This window comes from Fukomys damarensis, unplaced genomic scaffold (genome assembly GCF_012274545.1).
Source record: "Fukomys damarensis isolate Sample0158 unplaced genomic scaffold, DMR_v1.0_HiC HiC_scaffold_27, whole genome shotgun sequence".
NCBI classification, from domain to species: domain Eukaryota; kingdom Metazoa; phylum Chordata; class Mammalia; order Rodentia; family Bathyergidae; genus Fukomys; species Fukomys damarensis.
The window spans coordinates 18173762-18193290 of NW_022900939.1; the positions used below are offsets into that span (position 1 = coordinate 18173762).

The 19529-nt window shown below is 58.3% G+C and overlaps 2 protein-coding genes across 6 annotated transcripts in view; one reads left to right on the forward strand and one right to left on the reverse strand.

Annotated features, from left to right (window-relative positions):
- Slc22a18 (solute carrier family 22 member 18) overlaps window positions 1-16994 on the forward strand; it is a 24957-nt gene extending 7963 nt beyond the window's left edge. For all 5 annotated transcript variants that reach the window (XM_010635671.3, XM_010635668.3, XM_010635667.2 and 2 more), the window contains exons 4-11: window positions 215-375; window positions 548-680; window positions 8182-8300; window positions 9074-9181; window positions 10245-10345; window positions 14322-14423; window positions 14608-14728; window positions 16755-16994. In XM_010635671.3, coding sequence (XP_010633973.1) covers window positions 215-375; window positions 548-680; window positions 8182-8300; window positions 9074-9181; window positions 10245-10345; window positions 14322-14423; window positions 14608-14728; window positions 16755-16942 — 1033 coding nt within the window. In that variant the 3' untranslated portion in view covers window positions 16943-16994. The remainder of the gene's footprint in view (window positions 1-214; window positions 376-547; window positions 681-8181; window positions 8301-9073; window positions 9182-10244; window positions 10346-14321; window positions 14424-14607; window positions 14729-16754) is intronic.
- Window positions 16995-19220: 2226 nt separating this feature from the next.
- Window positions 19221-19529, reverse strand: part of Phlda2 (pleckstrin homology like domain family A member 2) — a 910-nt gene continuing 601 nt past the window's right edge. Inside the window, exon 2 of the mRNA XM_010636155.1 lies at window positions 19221-19327. Coding sequence (XP_010634457.1) covers window positions 19221-19327 — 107 coding nt within the window. The remainder of the gene's footprint in view (window positions 19328-19529) is intronic.

The following is a 19529-nucleotide window of genomic DNA, read 5'->3' on the forward strand; positions in this document are numbered from 1 at the left end:
GCACAGCCCCGTGGGGATAGTGGGGAAACTGAGGCCCCAAGAGGGTGGAAGCCTGCCCTCAGAAGACCTGCAACCAACAGGGGCCCTGTCCCTCCCTGCCACCCCAGCACACCCATCCTCCCCATCGGCCCCGCTGGAACAGCCCCAGGGGCGAGCATAGGGAATGGGTCCTACCTGCAGACTCCCAGGTTTCTAACCAGTCCTGTGGCCCCAGGTTTGCAGACCAGCATGGGGCCCGGGCAGCGCTCTCACTCTCCTTCCTGGCGGCCTCGGCCTTCTACCTGCTCCTGGCAGCCGCCTGCAGCCCAGCTCTGCCTGGTGTCCTCCTGCTCTTCATCTCACGGCTGCCCTCGCCTTTCATGCACACGCTGCCAGGTAGGCCGGTAGAGGGCCGCCGCAGGACGGGGTGTGTGGCTTAAAGAGGGGTGGGGGGTGTGGGGTGGGATGGGCCTTGGGGTAGAGGACCCTGACTTGGCCTTCAGCTTGGGCCTGGGTCTGCTCATGGCTCAGTGAGGCTTCCTGCCGCTCAGACCCCTTCCTGTCCCAGCTGCCCAGATGATCATCACGGACCTGACCGGGCCAAAGGAGCGGCCTGCGGCTCTGGGCCGGCTGGGCCTCTGCTTCGGCATTGGCATGATCCTAGGCTCCCTCCTTGGCGGGACCCTGAGCACTTCCTGCGGGTGAGTGGCCAAGGCGAGGACCCATTTGGGCGGTAGTAGTCAGAGTGACTGGGTTAGTTCCCTGCTGCTGTGTGCCCCGTGGCGGGATAGGTCGGCCCGGCCTGCCAGGTGGGCTGGAGCCCTGGGCCACACTGCCAGCACAGCTGGGGCGGATTCCAGAGGGACCCAGGGAGGACCATCCGGGCCGTGTACCATTTCCTTCTTTGAAATTGCATCCTGTTAGGAGCGTGTAGACAGGTGAAGAGGTTCACGAGTTCATCTTAAGACTTCCACCTAGTCCCCTGCTTTGCACATGGGGCTCATCCCAAGCCCTGTCCTGGCTGACTCAGCTCCTGCTCCATACCCCAAAGGACCCAAACTCGTGGCCACTACGATTGACGTCGGCCAGTCCTGCCCAGACCCCCTGCAGCGGTATGCACAGAGCTAAGTCAGCTGCTCTGGGTGTACCTCTTGGGACAAGAGCTTAATCTCAGACCCAGCACACCTGGGCCTGAAGAGGCCTCGCCATCCCATTCCCCACCCCGGAACTCCTGCACATTCGAAGTTGGCTTCTATCACTTGTCTCTGGTTTGCACATGGGGGTGTCCTGGGGCTGGTGCCCACACAGCTACTGTCTGGCCAGAGAAGCCTCTGTGCCCGCTACCCAGGCCTGTGTGAGTGCCCTGGGGCTCTTCCGGGTACAGCCTTGCTGGTGTCTGAATCCACCCCATGCTTTGGTAGAACCGCTCAGTGTGAAGCGGACACCCTGTTGCCTCCAGACTCCCCTCTGGTCTGGGCTGAATGCTGCTAAACCCTGGGCTCCTTGACGACTGGTTTTTCCCATGGGCTGGCCTGTGGCCTGACAAGATCGTGAGGGCAGCTGGTACCGTGGCCTCATTACAGCACCTTCCTCTTTGCAGGGAGGTCTCTAGGGGTGGGCCTCAGGGCTTGTTCTCACCATTTGGATCTGAGCCTGGATTCACTTATGTCGACTCACTTATGTTTATTGAACATCAGGTCAGTGCCCCTGCGATTCTAGGTTCTAAGGTGGTGAGGAACATGCCAAGTATCTTGGCTGAAAGATGTTGCTGTGGTTTCAGATTGGAGCACGTGGTGTAAAAGGAATAAACCACATAGGCAGGTGGTTACCGGTACCTTGTGGTGTCATCTGGATAGACTTGAAGCAGAAGAGAGGAAGCAGAGAGGCAGCGCGTGCAAAACTGGTGCAGGATGAGGAGGCCCAAGTGGCTGGAGGAGGGCTAGAGCCAGGCCCTGAGCTGAGAGGTGAGGGCAAGCAGTCCTCCGCGACACGGGCAGAATGCTGCGCAGCACAAGTGGGAGAGGACACGGTGGGAGCAAGGAGGCCACAGGGAGAGCACAGGTTCCAGTGCTGTGGGTAGTGGGTGGGGATGAGTGTGAACTCTAACAAGGATGCCACGGCTGTGCCCCAACCCAGGCTGCCCCTGGGGGAGCTGAGTGGCCTGAGCCACCTCGAGGAGTTGGGTGTGGACGTGGTGAGGGTGGAGTTGGGGAGCCATAGCACGGGCAGCAGGATGAGGGAGTCTGCAGCAGGGGGAGAGGAGGGCTGTGTGCTCCTGTGTGACTCATGGTGCCCGGCCTGCGCTTCACGCATAGGATGAGAAGGGAGCCGAGGGCCATGGTCCCTGAGTGAACCAGGCTCAGCAGCGGCCAAGGATTTGTCACAGTGGTGGACAGCTATCTCCAAAGCCCAGCTGGAGAGATGGGGCCAAGGAACGGAGGATCGACGAGGGGCAGCCAGGGCAGGCTGACCACGGGACTTGGGTGGAGAGGGAGCTGAGGGGTCTAGGTGGGCTTTGTTCAGGGTGGAGGTGCCTAGGGCAGGATCTGTGGAACAGGAAGAGGGACTGAGCAGTGCGTGCTGAGAGTGGGATCAGGGTGCATGTGTGAGACACCCCAGTAAAGCTACAGGGAAGACCAGGAGGCAGGCAGGTGTGGCGCCTGGTGATAGGTGGAGGCTTATGAGGGCAAGAGCTGTGGGACAGCTGCCTTCAAAAGCCCCCATCTCTCCAGGGTGCCCAGTGAGGAGGGGATGTGGAGAGCATACAGGTGGGATTACTAGCAAGTTTCAGTGCTGGGTGCCGGACCCTCCCAGGATGCTACCCTATTCATGGGCTGCGAAGCCCAGATGAGGTTACCTGGGCCACCCACCTGGTGCCAAGGGCAAGATAGAGTCCCTTACTGTGAGCTGGGCCTGTCTCCCTCACCAGCTCACCAGTGCTGCCAGGTCCACAGACCAGGGTGTGAGTCTACAGCAGGTGGTGTGCAGGAGCAGGGCCTCTTGGCCTCCTTTCATCTCTAGATCTGAGTCCCTTTATAACCTCCACGTTTATATATGGTGAGGCCAACTTCAGCATTTCCTCTCGTGAGTGGGGAACTCGGGCCCAGGAAAGGGGGATGTTCAAGGTCCAGGACTGGAGCTGTGTAGGGTGGAGTTGGGGTCTCCCTAGGGGTCTCCACACCACACCCAAAACAGGGGCCAGTGGAGTTCCCTTGTGGCCAAAGCCAAAACCCCAGGACTTTGCAGCTGGTTTCCCGGAGCAGTGGGAGAGGCACAGAGGGCTCTCTCTCTGCCCCAGCCAAATGGGGCAGATCTCACCAACTCAGGCTGCCTCACCCCTCACGCTTTTGAGGCCAGAGGGGCCTGAGCACTGGCCTGGTCTATGATCCCCTCCCGTCCCTGCAAGGCGGCCAGCTCCAGGTGGCTCCAGGGCCCAGGTGCCCCATGGCAAGGGCCAGCACTTAGCTTCCTGCCCTCAAGCAGCCCCATGGCCCAAGGCCTGCCTGGCCTCCTGGCACAGCCTGAGGGAAGAGCCTCCTCCCACCTCCCTCCCCCTCTTAGAGGGAAATTAAGGCATGACTTGGGGTCTCCCTGGGTGCTACCTCTGGGCCCACACCTGGGTGTCACATCCACTTGAAAGGCTGGTGTAGCAGGTACTGGTATAACTGGTTTGGGCCCAGCCTGAGGCTGAGAAGTCAGGCTGCCCATGGAGGGACCTGGGCCCTTAGCCACTTTGCACACACCAGCCAGCAGGTGGAGTAGCCTCAGCCAGAGAGGCCTCTACCACCCAGCATGGGATTCCGGAGCCCTGTCTGGTACCTGCCCCTGTTAGGCTCATCATGGGCCACCGTGGAGTCATAAGTAGTGAGACCCTTTCCCTCGGGTCTTCGTGAGATGGGGGTCCAGCAGCTGGGATGCAGGCCTGTGAACAGGATGTCCCGGCCTGTTCAAGAAGACACAAGGGACGTGGGTGACTGGAGCCCAGGGGGCAGGGGTCCAGAGGGGAGATGGGGGTTGTGAGGACTCTACCTTCACCTGAGTGTCCCAGTGGTCACTGCTGCCGCTGTGCATGGAACTCACGGGCCTGCAGTGACATTGGTAACAGCTTTCCCTGCTACTGGGGAGTGAAAGAGCAGGACGGGTGCAGTGTGGCTGCAGGTCCTGTGGGAAACTGAAGCTGCAGATTGGGGTTAGGTGGTGGAGGAGGGAGGCCAGGCCAAAGGGATCTTTGCAGCCTGACCCAGGGTCAGACCCCGGATCCACTTGAGGGTGGTGCCAGTAGGACTTGCTGAGGATACATGTGAGAATCAGAGAGGACCCCAGGCTTTGGCCCGAGCAGCTGGAAGATGAGCAGCTAGAAGGGGTGACCAGGTATTGGGGCTGACAAGTTAGGTTTAAGACACTATGAGGCGTCCAACTTCAATGCCAAGGAACAGGGAAGAGGCAGACTGTGTAGAAATAAATCTCAGCAGCTGGGTATGATGGCAAGTGCCTATAATCTCAGCACTCTGGGAGACTGAGGCAGGAAGATCACAAGTTCAAACCCAGCCTGGGATTCTTTAACTAGACCTTGTCTCACAATAAAAAAGGGCTAGGGGGGTATATCTCATATCTCCACGTGGAAGCCCTAGGTTCAGTTCCCAGCACTGCAAAAGAAAGATAAAGAGGGAAGAAGAGGGGAGGAGTGGAGAAGGGAGGAGAGAGGAGGGAAACTAGGAAGGGAGGGTTTGAGGGAGGGGCGAGAAGGGAAAGGAGAACAAACCAAAGGAAAGGAATCCCAGCTACTGATATGGGAAGTAACTGCGTGAAATGAGGACTGGCAAGCTATGGCCCCAGGCCAAGCCCAAGTGCCGCCTGTCTGTAAATAAGTTCTAAGGACGCACAGCCCTACCTGCTTATTTGCATGTGGCTTACGCAGATCGCAGGTTGCTTGGAGCTAGGACCAGCCAGCCAGACCCAAGGAGGATGGGCTGGTGAGGTGTTAAGCCTCAGAGCAGGCTGTGAGCTGGGGGGATGCCCTGATGCTTGGGGTCAGAGCTGGAGGAAACCCACCTTTAGCACCCCCACCCCCCGCAAGTGCCAGCCACGGCCATGCAGCAAGTCGCAAGTCCAGCTCTCCTGGCCCCAGAGGGCTCTGCCCACCCAGAGTGGGCCCCTTGGTGCCCAGATGACCTCCAGCCCCAAACTACACCCACACAGAGCCTGGGGTGACTCAATATACCTTGCCTAGTCCCCGAAGCTGCAGAACAGGGGCCTCCCCAACACTGGGACCTTATCTGAGGCCCTTTCGTCTGGGCAAGAGACAGAAAGACTCCCACTCAGAGGAGGCTTCCACCCCACACAGTTACTGCCACTTCCTCTGGGGGTTTTTGTTTGTTTGTCTGTTTGGCTTGCTTGTTTGTGTTACTGGAGATAAATTCTCTCTATGTAGCCCAGGCTGGCCTCAAACGAACTTGCAGTGATCCTCCTGCCTCAGCCTCCAGAATGCTAGGATTATAGGAGTGCTCCTCTGCACCCACCTCCCCTGGAGGTTAATGAGATATTCGGGTTCTCCTGGACAGGATTTGGGACAAGAGTGACTCAGGGCCAGCCCTGACGTAGTCCAACACACAGCTCACCGAGACCATGCCGCTGTGTTGCCAGACCAGAACCGGTCCTGGGAGAGAAGAGAAAGACACCGTCACTCCAAGTGCTGAGAAGCAGAGACAGGACAGGAGGCCCAGGAACGGGGTGGCATGGGGTCAGGATGGCCTGAAGTGGGTGGGCTGTATTGCAGGCTGAGGGAAAAGCCCGTGTGAAGGCGCTGGGTGGGAGGGAGCTGGCAGTTCAAAGAGAGCCCTGTGTGGTGGGGGAATAGAGTCTGGGAGGGCACTCAGGCTGGGAAAGGTGAGGTAGAGAGGCCTTGGAGCCCTGGAAGCTGGAGGGGGCTGTTAGATGTGGCCCCTGGATTTCTGCCTTCAGACATGATTCTAACCCCTGCACTATGGGATATGTGGACCAGGGTGACTTCTCCTGTCTGCAGGCTGCAAGTCCAATGGCTTCCGGAGTCCCCTACTCTTGCTCCTTGCAGGCCAAGGGTCTGTAAAGCTAGGATCCCATACGACCCCACCCTGTGCTCCTGGTGGACCAGAAAAGGGTGCACAGCTGGGAAGCCCTTACCACGCCTGTGGATTATTAGCTCCTGGCAGCAGGCAACTACTCTCAGAGACAGTGGGAAAGGAACCAGTTTGGTGAGGAATTGTCGCCCACGAGCCAGGCAGGAGCCCAGACTGGTTGGGCAGAGGGACAGGAGCAATGTCCAAGTGGAAGAGGCCCAGGGCAGCCTGCTACCCTGCTGATGGTGTCACAGTCTGGGCCCTGGAGATAAGGATGACAGCCGGCCCTCACTGCTACTGCTGTTTCCCCAGGGGGTGGCTACAGGTGCCAGAGACCTCCCCGGGTGGCTGATGGGCAGGATAGAGGGTAGGCTGGACTCCAGGACTGCCAGCGTTCCGAGAAGGAGAGAAGGACTGTGAGTCTGGTCCTCTTGCACCTGAGGAAATGAGGTCACCCAGCAGAGTAGCCAGAGAAAGAGGAGGGACTGGGTCCTCTGGGAACGGTTTATCCATTCAACCAACAGAAGAGGGTGGGAGTTGGACAAAGACAAACCACACTGTCCCTACTTGCATCACCTTGGCTCAGTTTATTAAAAAGTGTAGAATGGGCCAAGAAAAGCCAGACACAGCCTGGGGCCCTATCTAGGGTCACTCTGCACCTGGCGGGTCCCTGTGCATTGACCCAAAGCCGCCTGGGAGACCCCACCCTGTGCAGTGAGGCAGAGAGCTGGAAGAGTGTTCTTGGAGAAGCGTGTGCACAGAGGCCCCAAGGTAGAGGCTGCCCTGCCAAATTTCCCTTCTGTTCTGGTGTCCTAGCCACCATTTCATCCTGCAGGGGAGAACGTGACACCAGCTTCCCTAGGCAATGGCTGACTTTGGCTATGGGGGAGCTGTGGGCTCGGCTTCCCCCCCGACCCCTCCAGGTCCCCCAACCCCACTGCCCAGCTTTCCTAGAGCATCCCTGGCCCTTGGTTTGCTGGCTGTCATTCAAGAGACAGGCAAGACCCTAGGAGAAGGGGCCTGGCTCCCTGCCACCTATCCTCACTTGTCACCACCAGCTTCTCAAAATAGCTCTCTGAGTGGCCGCCTCTGCTCTTGGCGCTTCCGGGGCATCTGGCAAAGAAAGCAGGTTTTGTCTCTGCCTTTCCAGCTTTGAGCGGTGACGTCTGGGCTGCAGAGGCCAGAGTCCAAAAGAAAGGCCCTTCTCTCCGGGACTGGTCACGGGGGGGGAGGGGATTTCTCCTTGTTCCACATCACTTCCTGCAGCCCCTGGGGCCCCAAGAGGCCTCCCTTGGGTTCAGTGCCCTCTGGACCTTTGTGCCTGTTGGTCAGTGGAAGGGCACATCTCTGAGGAACCCTGGCGCCAGATTCTGAATACCCCATATCCTGAGCAGGCGGCATGGGGCAGAGTTGCCCTGGGTGTGTGGGGGAGCAGCAGATGGGCATAGGTCAGCCCTCCCACTGACCACGGGAGCCCAGCAGTGCCAGTTGAGAAGCCAGGGTTGGACACGGCCTGGCCTCTGTTTTGGTGGCCTCCTGTGCATAAGTTTCAGTCCCTTCTGACAGAGGTGTGTGTATGTCTCCACGGGTCGTGTGTGTGTGTACTCGCTCCCACAGCCTTGGGGAGGGCAATGACTCCCTTGAAGGGCACTGGCAGCTTGTGGACTGCCTTGTTGGGAGTTCAGGGACACTCCCAGAACCCTGATCCCACTAAGTCTGTGCCTTTGGGTCCAGATGAGGACAGATTTGGGGGTGCTAGTGAGGACTGGGACAGAGGTTGGCCTGTCCATGTGAACGCTCTCACACTTGCCCCTGGACCCTCAGTGCAAGGTCTGTCTCAGACCTACCTGCCCACAGGGCCCAGATTCCGACCATCTTGTAAAGCGAGCCCCAGGAAGAAGACTGGGAGCTGGGGGAAAGGGCCAGGGCCTCACTGAAGAGGACCCCTGTAGGAGGAGGAGGGCCAGGGAGGCCAGAGCTCACCCGTTCCTTTGTCCGTCACGTAATCAGTGTGTCCTGAGGGTCTCGGGGATCTGGGTGGCTGAGACTAAGCACCTCTGGAAGCTGAGGCCTGTGCTCAGGGACCCACACCAGACTCTTCCTGCAGGATTCACTGTCCAGCCGTTGCAGCTTTCATGGCCAACCTCCTGGGAGCCGTCTTCAGCTTCACCTGCATCCCTGCCAACACCAAAGGGGCCAGTGTTGATGCCAAGGCTACTCAGCCAGGTAACTGCCAGATCCGCTGCAGAGGTGGGGCCAGTGGGAGGCACCTTCCCCACCGCTGCTGAGTGGCACCTGCTCCAGCCAAGGGGTGTGGGGATGATGGGGCCCAGCTGGGGGCTACCACCCCCATTGCCTCCCTTGAGCCCTTCTTGATGCCAACACCTGGAGCATGGAGCTCGGTGCGGCTGTGGAGGTCAGAGTGGTGGAGGCCTAAGGCCAGGGAGGCTTTAGGCAGGAAAGCCGGAAATGCCTGGGGAAGGCCGGGAAGGACACGGCAGAGGGCAGGGTGGGCCGAAGGGTTGCTGAGGCTCTGAGAGTCTAGAGTGATGGAAGGGTACTGGCCAGGGAGCCCTGTGCAGGCCTGTGGGCCAGAGCAGGGGTAGGGTGAGCTAGGTTGGTGCCTCAGAGGGTCCCCTTCCAGGATGACCTGTGATATGGCAGGACCCTGTGGCTGAGAGCCCGCCTAGAGTGGGGAGACCCTAACCTGAGAGCCACCTGGCACAGGTTGGGAGACTGAGGGCTCCCCGGCTTGGGTCCAGGTCAGGCCAGTTTACCTGAGTGCTGACACAGTGTCTCCCGAGCCCCTTGCAGAGTTTGGGAATTCCCGGGGTCGGTAGCAATGTGACAGAGTGCCTTGTGCCCACCCTGCTAGTGGAGGGGGTGTGGAGAATGTGCTCAGCTCGCTTTCCTGCCAGAGTGCCCGGGGAGGGGTGAAGTCCACAGATGAGGCCAGGCCAGGGCCACCCACTGCTCTGACTTACACCTGGGTGGCTCAGGCAAACCCAAGGCCAGCCTGTTTGACCTGAAGGCCATCACCCATCTACTGTTGCTGCCTGGTGTCCTGCCCGTGTTCATTGTGAAGGTGGCCTCTGGCTTCCCCTCAGGTGAGTCCAGACTGCCCTCCCCAAGGGCATCCAGGGCCTGGTGCCCGAGAATGGAGGTCTGCGGCCATCGCACCTTCCCTCTGCCTACACCTGTTCTCCCAGCTGTCATCACCAAGTTCCACCCATGCTGCAGTTGGATACATCCGCCCCTGAGACAGACCCAGGCGATGGGCTCACAGAGTGTGCCAGCTTAGATGGGGAGGAGGGAAAAGCAAGTGTCTTCCCTGCTTCCGTGCAGCCCCTCCGAGTCACAGCCCTGGGGAACCAAGGCAGGGTCAGAGCACAAAGTGCGCCCCCTTCACACTCAGTTCTGACTGCCTACCCTCTTTGGTCTCTACACGCTGCTGGGACAGGCAAAGAGCCAGACAGGAAGTCTGACAGTACCCTAGCTTTCCAGAGACTCCTTTGTCCCAGCCATCTGGAGGGGGACACAGCCGCATTGCCCTCCGACGACTCTAGAATAGTAGCACTGATCAGTCCACTGAGCCACAGACTTGTCCAGTGTGGTACTGTCACCCTGAAGCCCTTCTGAGTCCCCTAACTGGCACTTCAGTAAGCTCACCTTCAGAAGGGCTGCCCCCTCCCAAGGTGAGCACAGAGTTCTGCTGCAGCTTCTGCAAGCTTATGCTGAAGCCCTGTGAGGCAGGAGGTGGGTAGCAGAGTGCTGCCCAGCCCAACCCATGCCCGGCCAGGCCCTGCTTATGGGAAGCAGTCTACTTCTGTCCCACCTGACCCATCCAGGGTGTTACAGAAACTGGAACCCAAGCCCCCACTTGAGTGAAAGGAGCCTTTGCAGGCTCTTAGGACCAGGAGGCCAGGGTAGGTCTTGGGCTCAGGTGCTCCCGTGCCTAGCCTGGATCTCTCCTTCCAGCTCTCCGTCCACAGCCCAGCAGCCCCCAGGACGCCACTCTCCGTGCCAAGGTCTCACTGGCCCAGCCACTGGCCATGGCCCCAGATACCCTCTCTGACCGGGCAGGTTCCCTCCCCAGGAGACAGGAGGGAGGTAGCACTGTGGCAGGGGTGTGCGGACACCCACGTGTCTCTCACTGCCCCCTCTGCTCAGGACTCTTCATTGTCATGTTCTCCATCATCTCCATGGACTTCTTCCAGCTGGAGGCCTCCCAGTCTGGCTACATCATGTCCTTCTTCGGGATCCTCCAGATGGTGAGCGGGGGTCACAGCACAGGCAGTGCTGCAGTGTGGGCAGGGGAGGGGGACTTACCCAGGAGGGGCCCTGAGGCCTGGCTCACTTGGCTCCCTGGAAAGAAACCCTGCTGCCCGCCCCCCACAGAGACACCTTCTACAGCATCTGCACACTTGGCCCCATCTGTGTCAGAACATCCTTCCTCCTCTCTGCTCCCTCAGAGCCCTGCCACCCCACCCTGGCTCACCCTGCCTGGGTCTCAACCCTGAGCACGGATGTGCGTCGGGTCACTGCCCCACCCCAGGCCCGTGCACTGACGCCGTCTGCCTGGGGTCCCGTGTGGGAGGGAGGCTCCTCTCCATGGAGGCTGGGGATCCCTGGCAGCATTTGGCAGCTCGTCAGGGCCTATGGTCGGCCCAGTGCACCTCTGGGTGCTAAGCAGGGGACAGGGCAGGGAGGGATGCGACACTGCAGACCCCAGCAGTGGGTGTGTGGCGAGCATGGCTGGCTCTGGCTGGGGTCTGCATCCTGCTCCCGGGGCCCCCCATTGTTGTGACTAGAGCAAGTTTCCCAAACTCTCCATTTCTTCTTCAGTCAAATGAGGCTATAGCCGTGGTGCCCTCCCCGGGGTTTGCTGGGCAAATGCGATGAGTGAATATGGCAAAGGCTTGAGTGCTGCTGGAGCCCCCTGACGTGAGCTGTGGTCACTGCTGTTACACTGTCCCCACAGACTGCCACAGCCTCTGATACACTGAGCTTAAGAGGTACCTGTGGAACAGTTAGAGGTGGTGGGGAGGGCAGTGCCCTCTTTGCCAGTCCCCCAGGACCCCCTGGCTCTCAGCCCAAGGCCAGTCCTGCCCAAGCCTGCCGACCCACCCCCAGCTTCTCCCGGCCATCTGACCAGACCCTGGGGTGCTAGAGACAGGTGTCGACGTGCTGCCAGGGCCGTCGCCAAGGCCAGGACGTCTGCCTAACAGCCGGCACGAGAAGGGCTATTCTGGGACCAGCAGGGGAGGGGCTCTGGATCCCTCCGGAAGCGCGTGGCATTCCTGGCACCTCCAAGCCATCTGCTCCCTGTGCCTCCAGGCCCAGGACTGGCCTAGACTCTGGTGCTAAAATAGCCACTCTGGGAGGGGCTGGTTCCCTGCTGTGGGCAGAGAAGGCCTCTGCTGTGAAGCCAGCCTGGAGAGGCCACCCTGGTGGGAAAATAAAAAAGAGAGATAAACAGTGACAGTGGTGATAACCCAAGGTTGGCGGTCACCATCACAGGAAGCTTGTTTTACACAGGTTGCTCCTAGCCTGCCCAGGGCCAACCCACTCCAGCCTGTGGCAGCTGAAGTCTGCAGTCCCCTAGAGACCCTCAGGGAGGGGAACTGGAAGTCCCTCGCCAGCACTGGGAAGGCCATTGGGCCTACATGGCTGCCTGGGGCTTCAACCTTGTGGCTGTGTTAGGATGGCGACCCGAGAGAGCTGCACAGGGATGGGAGAAGGGATCGGGCCAGGCCTGGAGGCCCTAGCACAGGCCGGAGCAGGAGGACAAGGCTGGCAGGGAAGGGAGGCCACAAAGGAACAGGGTGTGCAGGAGCCTGAGGCCTCATGTCCTGTACCCAGTGCTGTCAGGGGGAAGAGGTCGGGGTTCAGAGGGTATGTTTTGAGACTATAGAGAGAAGCCTGAAGCTACCTTCAACAGGCACCTCCCAACCCCATCAGGGTGAAGGTAGTCATTGAAAGTCCCCATGAGTTTAGCTAGGGGTGGTGATGCATGCCTATAATCCCAGCATGCTGGGAGGCTGAGGCAGGAGGATCACAAGTTCCAGCCCAGTCTGGGCAACTTTGTGACACCCTGTCTCACAACTTAAAAAAAATAATAATAAAAAGGACTGGGAATGTAGCTCAGTGCAAAGGCCCTGGGTTCAGTCCCCATTACTGCAAAGCATAGAACAGAATATTCCCTGAGAATTGGCCCCCAACTCTTGCACATGCAGCTCCCTGGAAACCATTTCCTGCCCCACTCCAGGTGTTGCTGCCTTACCCACATTCTCAGGTGAGGCACTCGGATGGTCTAAGTGAAGGGAAAGGTCACATAGCCCCGGCAGGCTTACAGACCTCTATCCCCTAAGAGACCCTTGGACAGAGACCCATGGTGGCCCAGCCGGCTGCCCTCACCTGTGGCTTTCCTGGACACTGGTCATTCAGAGAGCACTGGCAGAGGCAGCAAAGAGGTACTAGGGTGCTGAGTGGGGGGCCCTCAGTGACCATATTGTGTCAGGTCATAGGTCCAGAGGTACTGCTTTGAGTGGGATAGTTGAGGTAGGAGCTCTTTTTGGAGCAGGCTAGAAAGTAAGGAAGCTGTGGGGACATTGAGCCAAGGAGCTAGCGAACAAATGCAAAGGCCCTGAGGTTACCCAGCCCTAGTAAACAGGACCAGGCTTGGGTGATATGTATGCTGGTGTCCTCAGAGTCAGGTGGATAGGTCATAGAAGAAGAAGGACCCCTCTGGCTTGGGGTCTGTGTAGAAGAGGAGCAGGTACAGAAGCAGGAGTGCCTTCAGACTAGGTGACCCTTCGTGACAGTGCAGGGGGACAAGAGGGAGGGTGCAAGAAAGTGACCCACCTGATCTATTAGGTATCTTCAGTTTTGGGTGCGTCCCTGGAAGCTTTTTCTCAATTAATGGAGAATTGAGATGCAACACCAGTTGGGATTTGGGTCTTGGTGCTTGTCTGAAATGCCAAGGCCTAGATTTTAATCTTTCATGGTCTAGTGCTTTCCTTGCAGGTGCAGTGCACTAAGTTTAAAAAGCAAAACAGTGCTGAGTGCGATAGCACACACCTGACTCCCAGAACTCAGGCGGCAGCGGCAGGATGATGGTGTGGGTTTGAAGCTAGCCTGAGGTTCTTGTAAAATGAACTAAAAATATAGAAAACAAACAAAAACATAAAATAAAGTTTAAGTTTGAATTCTTTTTTTTACCCCCAGTACTGGGGATTGAACCTTAAGGTCTTCACACTGAGCTACATAGCAGCGTTTTTTTGTTTTTGTTTTTGTTTTTTTATTTGAGACAGGATCTCACTTAGTCGCTAAATTGCCCAGGCTAAACTCAAAACTGCAATTCTGTCTCAGTCTCCCAGAGTTCTAGAACTACAGGTGTGTACCACTGAGTACATCTAAGGATGTTTCTTTTCCTTCCTTCCCTCCTTCCTTCTCTCCTCCCCCCCTTCCTCTTTCCCTCCCTCCCTCCCTCCTTTCTTCCCTCCCATCCTCTGTCTTGTCTTTTCTTTTGAAGGTTTTCTTTGGTTTTGGGGGTCAAAGCCTTGCTATGTAGTTTAAACTGGCATTAAACTTTCTGTGTAGTTCAGGCTGGCCTCAAACTCATGGTGATCCCCTCCCTTGCCGCAGCCTCCCCAGTGCTGATATTACAGGTGTGCACCACCACACCCAGCTCCAAAGATTCTTTTTAAAGATGGATTTCCATTGGCAGCAGTGGGTTATGTCAGGCAGAAGTGAGGAGAGTGACTAGGCTGGTTCTGCTGAGCTGGGCCTGCCCCGTGAGCCCTGCCCTGGCAGACCCTGACCCCAGCCACCCCTTACACTCCAAGCCTGTGGCTGCCACTCCCCATCTGACCTCTGACCCTGGGCACTTCCTTCCTGGTGGAGGAGGTGAGTTGGCCAGATAAGGAGCCCCACCCTCACCTGGGAGTGGCCCAAGGCTGTCCTGCTGAGTCATATCCCTGTGTCCCTGGGTGTCCCCCTTGTGGACTTTCCTTCCACCCTCTGGAGAAGAGCTGATCTCCCCAGAGACCCTTGGCTCCTCCTGGGTGCCAGGAGGCTCAGCCTTCTGCCTGGACTCAGCTCCTGTTGGGGGCTGTGGATGGTGGGGGTGCAGTCTCTCCAAAGAAAGGTCCCACCAGTCTAGAGTTCCTGCCACTGTGAAAGAGTGAGTCATAGTCCAGATCCCCAGTGTCCCCCACAGCCACCTCATCTCCTCACTCTGCCTAGGTGACCCAGGGCCTGGTCATCGGGCGGCTGAGCCGACACTTCTCAGAGGGAGCACTGCTCCGAGCTAGCGTGCTTGTCTTCATCATGGTGGGACTAGGCATGGTGAGTGCTCGACACCTCAGTTGGTCCCCACAGAGGAGTAGTCCCTGTCTCCCTTCTCCCCTGTCCTAGCTACCTGTACCAGTGTGGCCACGGTGAGGGGGAATAGATGGGGCTTCTGCACGGGCCCCATCCTGGCCCTGGGTGGCCCCTGCCAAGTGTGGCCCTCCTCCTTGCCCCCTGCCAGGCACTGATGTCCAACATCCTCCACTTCTGCTTCCTGATGCCCGGCCTGGTGTTCAGTCTCTGTGTGCTCAACGTGGTCACCGACAGCATGCTGACCAAGGCCGTCTCAGCCGCAGACACTGGTGAGTGCCATGCCTTCCTCTGCGGGATTCTGCTGAGCTGCCCAGTGGATACACAGGGGTTGAATAGCCTGGCATTCTTGCCAACCACCCAGTCTAGGACTAGGTAGGGCAGGAGAGGAGAGCACTGGGGACCGGAGTGTGGCTTGGCTGTGACCTTTGGACAAGATTTTGCTAAGAGAGCTGGATAGCATTCTAGGCAGGGCCTGCTTAGTACAGGTGTGGATGTGGCGGGTCCTGGCAAGGCCGGTTGGGAGGACAGAGAAATGGGCAAGGCCTCAGCCCATTTGGGCTAGGCTTCCCCTCCCCCCTCTCACAAGTGCTCAGAGCTCCTGGAATGAGGGCACGAAGACACACTGTCTGAGGGCTTTGGGACTCCCCAGCTTTCTTCTGGAGGCCTAGGAGAGCCCCCACCCAGACTAGGGGTGCCCTGATCCTGCTTCCTCCCAAGGCGCAGGTGCATACTGGCTGGGTCAAGAGCTCCTGTGGGATGCATAAGTTCAAAGGACTCAGAGCTTGGCCCAGACCTGCAGCAGCAGGGCCAGAACACTCAGGGGGCCAGGTTGGCCTCTCGTCCACCTGCCATCCCGGGACAGGCAGGAAGGGGAAGGCCTTTCCTTGGGGCTGCTGAGGCCCTGAAGTCCTTCCAAGCCTGTGATGCCATGGTGCTAGGGTAGCTGGTCTCCAGATAGCTGGGCCCAGAATGCTTCCTGGAGGAGGAAGCCTGCACTTCAGAGAGACTAGTTGGAGGGAGCAGAGGATTAAGGCCTTCAGAGAGGAGAGTGGGTCTGGTAGGGAGGAGCAGACCAGGCCACCAGGGCCAGGCATGCCCTAGGCACCGGAGCAGTACCTGACTGGGCAGTAGCCTGGGAAGCAGAGCCAGGGAGGAGGCGGTAATTGCCCTTGTCTGCAGGCGTGTGGGCAGTGGGAGAGGCTGCTCCTAAGTTTCCCCACGCCAGCCCTGAGTGTGGGCGGAGCCTCCCAAGCACTTGTCCCTGTTGAGCTTTAGAGAGCCCCAGGCTCCAAAGCCTGAGAGCCAGAGACCTCCCAGGCCATGGGGAGCAGATCTTGGGGGCTTGGGCATCAGGCAAAGGGTATCTTCCCGTCTGGGGACCTAGAAGAGGGGGCTTTGGCTTAGTGAATGCTGCCCTCCATGCTGCCCAAAGATTGACAACAACCACACACAAGCAAGTCGACCCTGGGACAGCTGGCCAGAGGTGTGGAGACCCGGGCCATCAGGCAAAGTGCTTACATGTGCAGGTGGGCACCCACAGCAGGGTGAGCTGGAAAAGGGGTGCAATCTCTCTAGGGCTACAGGAGAGGCAGGTGGGGACCCTTCCTGTGTTCCTTAAACCCCCTTCCCTGGCTTGTAGGGGTTCCATTGGGTCTCTGGGGCAAAGGTGGCTGGAAGAGAGTCTGTGGCCGGGACAGGCTGTTGGGGTGGCACTAAGGCTGTTGTGTCCTCCTATAATTCCAGCCCAGAGCCCCATAGTGGCTCACAGGACTCCCCAGCCAGACCCTCTCTTCCCTCCCAGGCACCAATGGGCCATGTCTAATAGCTCCAGCCCCTGGGTCCTCAGCGCTGCAGACTCTGGCAAGGAGCCGGGAGAGCCACCTCCCCGGATGTCCGGGGCGGGTGGCTCTTGGCCCCAGGTGCAGATGCCATCTCCCTTGGCAGGCCTGAGAGGGTGGGGCCTGCACCAACCTGTGGCCCCATTCCCAGGCTCCTCCCATGCTTGGGAACTTTCTGGAGCAGGAAAGCTCAGCCCCACACCTGGAGAAGCACTACAGGGTCCTCTGTGTGGCTGAGTTGTCCCCAGGGACCACCCAAGAACCTACCTATAGGTGGAGGGACCCCCCCAAAGGCAGGGGTGAAGCACAAGATGAGGAACAGTGGGTAGATGGGGTACTTTGGGGGTATCTCAGGCCAACCAGGAAACTCAGACACTGGGCTGTGATGTGTGGGACAAGGATGGGAGGCCAGGTTGTCTAGGCATTGGATGCCTGACTGTCACCATCTTCCCTCCAGGGACCATGCTGGGCCTCTGTGCCTCTGTGCAGCCGCTGACCCGCACCGTGGGGCCCACTATAGGTGGCCTTCTATACCGAAGCTTCGGCGTCCCCATCTTCGGCCATGTGCAACTTGCTGTCAACTTCCTCATCTTCCTTTTCCTCTGGAGGAAGCCTGTGTCCCGGAACAGGGACAAAGCTGAGTGACTACAGTCCCTGGGCTCAGATGGGCAATAAACTCCCTCGAGACCTTTGAGAACTCTTCTGACCTGACTTCTCCAGGCTACCCCTGTGAGTAGGCAGGAAGCCTGGGGATGAGAGATGGAGCCTTTCAGGCTGGAAGGCTTCCTGGAGGAGGCTTACAGCTGGGCCGCAGAGCTCCAGGGATGACAGAATCACTGCAGGTCTTCCTGGCTTTAGTCAGCCCTTGACTCCACCAACCTGGTCAGCAAGGAATCCCTCTGTCGACACCCAGACAGGCTCACACACAGCCCGGGAGATGGGTGCTCTCTACAGCATACACTATGCACTACCCATAAGCCTAAGCAGATTGGTTTAAAAGATCAGGGAAGCAAGGCTTGAAGAGATGTTTGAGGGAATCCCGTTATACCCTGACTACCCCCAGCCTCAGACCTACACGAGGGATGCTGACTTGGCCCATCTCCCCATGACCCTCCCTGACCGGCACCCCTGGCCACCAGCCCTGAGCCAGGAACACAACAAGACCTGAGAGCTGGGAGGCAACTCCAGCTCCTCACCCCCACCCCAGCCTTGGGCTGCCTGGAGAAGAGGTACTGGCACAGGGCCGCCAGCCCGGCTGTATAGACTGAGTAGCCAATCTGGAGAGAACTAACCAATGGACAGGCTGCAGAAACTTGTGATACCCTGAGACCATGCAAGCCTTCTACCCCCACACTGACTTCCTTTGAAAGAAGTGGCACTATGCCTGTCTCGAAAGCCCAAGGTCCTGAGTTTGATCCCCAGCACCAAAAATAACAAAAAAACAAAAACAAAAAAAACGTGGAATCCCTAAACCTCAGAATTCTATTGTCCCCAAACTGGGAGGCACTCTAGAGATCCAAGATGGATCAACACTTCTGGCCTAACACCTCAGAACAGACCCTATGTCTGCCTAAACCCCGCCAAGGGCAAGTGGCTCACTTCTTGACCTTGGAAATTTGTCCAGGTGGGACTTTTTAGGAAAGGTCCTCAGAGTAGGCAAGGTGCATCAGTCCCTGACTGGTCTTTTCTGCTCTTTGGAGGCGCCCCTTCCCCATTTGCAGATGGGCTTCATAAATAAATACATGGGAGACTCTTCCTTACAAGGAAAGAGGTCCACTCTGGATCCAGCACCCAGGGCTTTTGCAGGCTCTCCAGCAAAGGAACAGTCCCAGTCCCCATCCTGGTCCCTGAGGCCCAGCTAGAAGGCTTGTGATGGTCGCCTTTGGGTGGAGGTCAGTGATGGTTTTTAATCCTCACTTCTTTCTACCTCCTGAGCATATCCCTCCAGCCAGAAGGGCCCTAGAATGAAAGGTACACACACAAGGTCCTGCTCCCTCTTACTCTATCTTCTTTAGTCTTTTCATCATCAGTAGACCTTGCCAGGGAGAGGGACACACCTCTTGCACCTGTCACAGATTTTCTGGGTCCCTGAACTTACACAAGATGCAGACAGGGAAGAGTAGAGGCTGCTGCCTTAGCAGGCAGCTCAGGAAAGGGGATGAGTCTGGTGAGCCCAGGCTTCCAACCCCAGGTCCCAGTCCAGGGCCAGCTTGCCCCCCCCAGACAGTTCCAGCTTCTCTTCTTGGCCCAAAATCAGTGAGCAAGGCTGGCAGCTGGTCTCTAGAATCTGAGGTGGGATCAAGAAAATCGCATGGGAACAGAGGGCTTTCCAGCGGATCTGCCAGCCGCTGGACAGGTGGTATGTGGGTGAGTTGAGGACAGCCACCTCCACTGGCAGAAGCTCAGGTCTGGGGGAGGTGCGCTGGCCTCCCCTCCAGAGCCAGTGAACTGCCCAAGCAAGCACTGCCACCAACCATGTCCTCCCCAAGCCACACCCAGGAGCAGAAAGTAGCCAGGCCACACCCAGGGCACTTCTCGCCTCTAGGGAGGCTGTGGACCTGGTCCAGCAGAAGACGGTGGATATTCATTCAAAGCCGGTTTCCATACCTTTTCTGACCAGCTGGGGCTACAGTGGCCCCAGACCGAAACTAGATGAGGGTGTCCCTATCCCCAAACCTCCCCGAAGAACTTAACTGAGCCACAGCCACTGGTAAAAAAAAAAAAAAAGAAATCAACTCATTTATTTGGAATGAGATGCTGGTGCAAAAACAAAATATTAAGACAGAACGGTTTGACGACAAATAACCATCAAAATAAATACATAAGTCCAATAAGTTAACAAGCCCGCGCAGCAGGCGAGGTTCCGCGTGCACGGAAGGCCCTCCACGGTGGGCAGGGAAGCGGCCGCCTTGTCCTCAGGAGGTCAGCGCGTGGATGGCCCACTCGGGCTCCCGCCGTCGCGGGTACTCCCTGGTTCCTGCCCGACGCGGCCAGAAGGCCGGTGCGGCCTGACTGGTGCAGTGTGTGGCTCTGTGGAGAGAGGACCGGGTCAGGGAGCCGTGTGGGAACGGTCTGGGTGCCGTCCGGGGGTCCCCTGGGGGCAAGCGGCAGCCCCTGCCGCGAACCTGAGACGCTGCGATTGCGCGGCGCCAGGGCCTCTTTCGAAATTGTCCCTAAGGTGGCGGGACGTCCCCGACGTTTGAAGTTTTCCCCAAGGATGCGGGTCTCCGGC